The following is a 6,090-nucleotide window of genomic DNA, read 5'->3' as shown; positions in this document are numbered from 1 at the left end:
AATTGTACCATTTTTATAATTTTTTTTTCAAATCAGAATATCTAAAATAGATCATTTGAATAACTCATTTGTTTTTTAAAAAAAATATATCAGATCAAATTTGAAATTTCGAGATAAATATAATCTAATATTAATATTTTTATATTATTATAATTATTATTATTATAATAATAATAATTATTAATAATAATTATTATTATTATTATAATTTTTTTTATAAATGAGATATTAAAGTTAATTTCTTTTTTTTTTAATAGAATAATATGATTTTTTTACTTATCTTTTAATAAAGAATTTTAAAAATATAATGAAAATTATTCAAAATTATTTAAAATCAACTTAAATAAAAAATAAATTGTTTCAAGACATTATTCAAATATTTTGACGATTCACATATTTATATAGTTATTATTAATACAAATATACAAAATGGTAATCTTGAATATTAATTCATATTCTGAAATATTTAAGAATATACTATATAATGAATTTCATTTAAATTTATCCAAAAATTTATTTTCTTATATATTTTTTGTAACATATTTAATGTAATTTTTTATTTTTTAAATATTTTATTTGTTTTTTTCATTTTCAATATTTTTCATAAATAAAAATCTAAAAATAATTCCTAATTTTTCTGTTTAAAAATTCTATAATATAAAATTCTAATAATAAAATATAATAATAATATATAATAATTAATATATCAATAATCAATAAACAAAAATATTCAAATAATATCTTAAAACAATTTATTTTTCATTAGAGAAAAAGATTTAAAAAATATTTTAAAAAATATTTTAAATAAAAATAAATTAATATCTTCATATCTTCTTTACGATTCATATCTTCATATCTTCTACTTACAAAAAAATTATTAATAAATTATTTTTTCGAAATGAAATAATTTTGTGTGTAATATTTTTTCTATCATTATTAATTAATTTAAACTCTTAGTTATCATCAATGATTTTATCCAATGTTAATTAATTATACATAAATTATTACATTATTAAATTTATTAAGTAATTAAGCAATCTGAAATACACGACAGAAATAAGAGAAAATGTTTGTTTTTGTAACAGGATGGAACAGTTACACCAGTTCTGAATGGCTGGGTCCTTGGCGCTTATACCGCTATGCTTGGAAGACTTTCAGCAGCGACAGCAGCTCTCGAAGCAACAGAAATTCCAAACATTCCATCTGACAGCGATTCTGAGAGCGAGCATTCATCTTACACCGAAAAGTATGTATTATGATAAAATTATCAATTACTTTTCTCAAGCTAAAAATATTATGACATATTTAATTTGGTTTCCTTAATGCATTGAAAAATTAAAATTTTTTTATATATTTACGGGATCAGATCAGATAAAAAATTAAAAAGAAATTTAAATGATATTATATATATATTGTATATATTATGTATATTCGTGTGTATTGAGATAAAGAAATATTCAAGCGCAAGTTTTTTATTTAATATGTCGTGAAATCGATAAAACGAACCAATGAATCTGTCCGATTAGAGAGCGAATCTTTTTTCCTTGATCGACAATACGAAAGCGCGTTTCTAATATTTCAAATTCAAAGATAAATGGCATCGTAAATCAATAGCTTTGAAGGATATTGACCAGCGTTGAATTATGACCGATCCGTGAACAACGATTACGAAATTTAGAAAATAGAAACAGAAAGGAAAAGATTTTTAATTCTGTGATATTTTTTGGTTTTGATTTTATGCATTTCTTTTTACTTGTATTAGTGATATTTTTTTTTTTTTTTTTTTTTTTTTTGATTGAAATAAATGTGATTAGAGAATTTCAAAATAGAAAAAAAATTAAGCAAAAAGATTTTATCGAAATTTCAAAATTAAATTAATTTTCTTAATTTTTCTAAATATATATATTATTCTATTATTCTTCAATTTTTTAATATATTAGTTATCGTCAAATTTTTTCCTATATTCCAGATATAAAATAATATTTTGAAAACTTAATCAAATTAGAAAAAATCCTAAGATCATTTTACATTAATTATATATTTTTTTTATGTAAAAATCACAAAATAAAATATTAAAATATATGTATGCGTATATAATATGTAATGTACAATGTATATGTAATGCATAATATAATATAAAAATATATTAATTTTTTTAAATTCTTATTTTATATATTGAATTGATATATTAACGTTTTAACGAAAAATATATTTATTTTTTATTATTTTATTAGTTATACAATTTTTTTTTCAAAGAAATTAAAATTTTTTATTGGATTTCAGATCTCGAGGTAATAGTCCAAACATTAGCAATGCACATCGTGGTTATTCCTGCGGTTCTTGTGACATGGTTGCGCCAACAAGGCCAGCTTTGCGAAAACACATTGTTAATTGTCATCCACCAGTATTCAGCGCAGAAGCTGGAGAAAAGAAAAGTTGTCCGTCCTCGGGCTGTGATTTTACCACGAATAGTAGATGCGAGATGGAAACTCACGTAGCTTCACACGTAGCACAAGGGATGACACCCACTGGAAAGAAACGAACTTTTGCATTGCAACGCGTCAGGTATAGGTACTTAACGCTTGTTTTCATTTTTTATTATATTAATATTTCATTGTTAACTCTTATATGGCAATCGATATCTTTTTTTAGATGCAAAAATCAATTTTTTTTTATTTATTTTCTTTTTTAATTTTATATGAAATTAACAAAGATTTTATTCTTATATATATATTTTATCTTATAGATTTTTCTTATATATATTTAGTATCTATATATATATTGATTTTTATTATATTCTTTTTTATTATATTCTATTGAAATTTTTAAAAATATAAATTCTGAATTAAAAGATAAATTTATATATAATATAAATTTTTAATTTCATTATATAATATAAATTTCTAATTTCTAATATCATATACATAATACTTTTACAACTTATATTTGAATAATTATTTTGGCGATTACCGTGTGAATATTAGTAAGTATTATATCGTTAAAAATAATTAGAAAATCATCCATTCAATTAATATTTTGAAATATATTTGACAAAAATTTATTAAAATATTTAGATATTTAACAATAGTGAAACATGAGAATCTTCATTAATAACAATCTTCAAATATAAAATAAAACAAGAGAGTGATAAAATATAATTGCAATCATGTTTATAATCAATAATTAAATCAAAATAATTAATTAAATAAATAATTAATCAAAATAAATAATTAAATAATAAATCTCTAATAATAGTAATATTTATTGCATTTAAAAACTAAACATTTAATACAATTTTGTAATATTATATCTTTTTCTTTGTATACATTGTAATAACTTTAGTTATTTTGTAAATTATAATATAAAAAAAATTTTAAAGTTAAAAAAATCTTTAAATATATTAAATAATTTATAGAAAAGAAGTATTAAGTGCTATATTATTTGCTAATTAGAAAATTATTAATTAATATTTTAAAATATATTATTATTATACATATAAATTAAATATTTAATATAACTTTATAATATATAACTTTATAAAATTCTTTTTATTTTATAATAATCTCTACTTTTTAAAGCTAAAAAAGATCTCTAATTATGTAAAATAACATACGAAAAAAAAATTTTTATAATTTTATTTTTTTTTTTAAATAAATCATGATATAAATCATGATCAATTTTTAAATTTGCATTCTGCATCTCGTTAAAATAATATTTTTATTTAAAAAATTGAATTTACTTAAATATTTTTACCAAAAAATTTTTTAATGTAAATTATATTTTATATAAATTTTATATAAATTTTAAAAAAATTTAAGTTTTTCATATTTATAAAAAGAAATTTAATTTAAAATTTAGATGAAATTTATTAAAAAAAAAACTATTAAAACTTCAATTGTAATATTAATGCTATTTTTAAATTAAATTAAGAAATTCTGACTTATTATGCCAATCCATACATAGGTATGAAAGGGAAGAATACAGATGCTCATTATGCTCATATGCCTGCACTATCGAAAAGGCATTTCAGAGGCATTTGAGAGCACACGCAAATGGTATAGCGCCAGAAACAAGAGTGAGTTGTGCTGTTTGTGGGGCGGATAGATCATCGGAAGTCGATCTGAGCAGACATATGAGAAGACATCGTGACGATCGATACTTTTGCTGTGACATTTGCATCTTTCGCACAGTACAATTAAAAAAGGTAATATTTTTTTCTCTTTTGACACAAAAACTTTGTTATTGGAAATATTGATGCATAGAATTCCAAAGCTACGAAAGCAATTGAAATCAATGAACTTTGATTGTTTCGAATTCAATTCCGAAAAGCTCGTATAATCTCTACTTAATCGTAAATTCTTTAAAATTTCATAAAATATAATTGAAATATTTCTACTTATAAATAAAAAATTCTTATGTATAAATATATGATATAAATGCACACACGTCAACGATATAATCCGATATAACGTAATCAAAAATAATATACTATTTACACAATAAGTTTAGTTTCGAACAAGATTGGATTGCAATTAAATTGTGATGAAAAATTTCAACGATGTTAGGCTTATTGTGAATATAAATCAAAAATAATACATAAAGAAATTAAATAAATAATTCATCAGTATGACATTTATCATAATATAAATATATTTAAAAAATATTTATAATTTATTATAATTTCATATATAAAATTCAACTATAAATGTTCAAAAATACAAAATATAATTCTTCAAATCAAAATAAAACAAAAATCAAGAATAAAAAAAAAATTGTTTTCGATCTCATTTTTTAAAATTTATGAACTATATAAATGAATGTAACTCATGTAATAGAGAATATAATGATCTTCAACTCAATAACACAGAGCAATTTATCTCAATATAAGTAGTCATAGAAATGAAATAAAAAATAAAATATTTAAAACTAAACTTTAGAAAAATATTTTGAGTCACTATACATCTGTTGTTTAATCTGATTTATGTTTCTTTTTGTAGGAAAATTCAAAATTTATGTCTCGAGATAGATTTTAATTTTTTATCATCAATAATTAAAAAATAAAATCGTAAATGCAATATTTTTATTTTTGATTTTATCTTATTTTGACTTGAAGAATATTTTCAGTTATAAACATCCATGTAAAATTTTTCTTTAATTATAAATGATCATATTTACAAAATTATATAAATTTTCTATTTATTATTTTTAAATCTTTAAAATATTTTAACTATTTTATAAAATTAATATTAATAATATTTAAAAATATTAAATATTATATTAGGATATAATTTTGAAATTTTCATGATTTATATCATCTTAATTTAATATATTTTTATTTTTTCTAAATTACATTAGTGATATTACATTAGTGAATTAATACGTTATACTCATAATTATTCATATCTGTTCAATCTATTATTTCTCTTCATATATATATATAATCCAAAAGAATGTAAAAATATATTTAAATTGATATAGATTTGTTTAGATGATATATATGAGGAAAATTTCAAATATACACATACAATATATATGAAAATAATGATTTCTTGTATTTCATTAGCTCATTCAACACCGGCGAATGCATACAGGCGAGAAACCACATCTATGTCCACATTGTGCATACAGAAGTGCACGTCGTGATAATTTACGTAGCCATGTAAGAAGAGTCCATAAAAAAGAGAATCTGTATTGCGATACATTTAGTCCACGTGGTATGTTGTTTACACCTACGATCGAAAAAGATATATCTCTGATGCAGAGCCCGGAATCTTCGCCTTCATCCAATTCGGAGTCGATGAATTAATAAAAAAATACAATACAAGACATGAAAATAATTGAAATTTCGAAATTTGATTGGGGACTGAAAAATTAAGCGGTTCGTCGTCGCTTTATATGTCCTTAACTTTGTTAATATATAATGACTTAGAGATAATAAAATCGATTTTACATTGGCAGTGAAGATTGTATCGTCACTATTCGAGCTTTTTTGAGAATTGTGAATCGATTCTTTTAAAAATTGATCAAATGATCTAAATTAATCTTGAAATAAAAATTGGTAGAAAAATCAATATTAGTTATTTCTTATTT

The 6,090-nt window shown here is 20.3% G+C and overlaps 1 protein-coding gene across 2 annotated transcripts in view; it reads left to right on the top strand.

The window, feature by feature from the left end:
* LOC102676986 (zinc finger protein 354C-like) overlaps positions 1–5,807 on the top strand; it is an 11,340-nt gene extending 5,533 nt beyond the window's left edge. The window contains exons 3-6 of one of the 2 annotated variants that reach the window (XM_006624457.2): positions 1,086–1,246; positions 2,284–2,565; positions 3,964–4,204; positions 5,564–5,807. In XM_006624457.2, coding sequence (XP_006624520.2) covers positions 1,086–1,246; positions 2,284–2,565; positions 3,964–4,204; positions 5,564–5,806 — 927 coding nt within the window. In that variant the 3' untranslated portion in view covers position 5,807. Of the gene's footprint in view, positions 1–1,085; positions 1,247–2,283; positions 2,572–3,963; positions 4,205–5,563 lie in introns of both variants that reach the window. The other variant, XM_031514569.1, reaches the window with a different exon arrangement.
* The last annotated feature ends 283 nt before the right edge of the window (positions 5,808–6,090 follow it).

The sequence above is a fragment of the Apis dorsata genome, unplaced genomic scaffold (genome assembly GCF_000469605.1).
Source record: "Apis dorsata unplaced genomic scaffold, Apis dorsata 1.3 scaffold_1058, whole genome shotgun sequence".
NCBI classification, from domain to species: Eukaryota; Metazoa; Arthropoda; class Insecta; order Hymenoptera; family Apidae; genus Apis; species Apis dorsata.
This window is presented reverse-complemented; position numbering and strand designations above follow the sequence as displayed.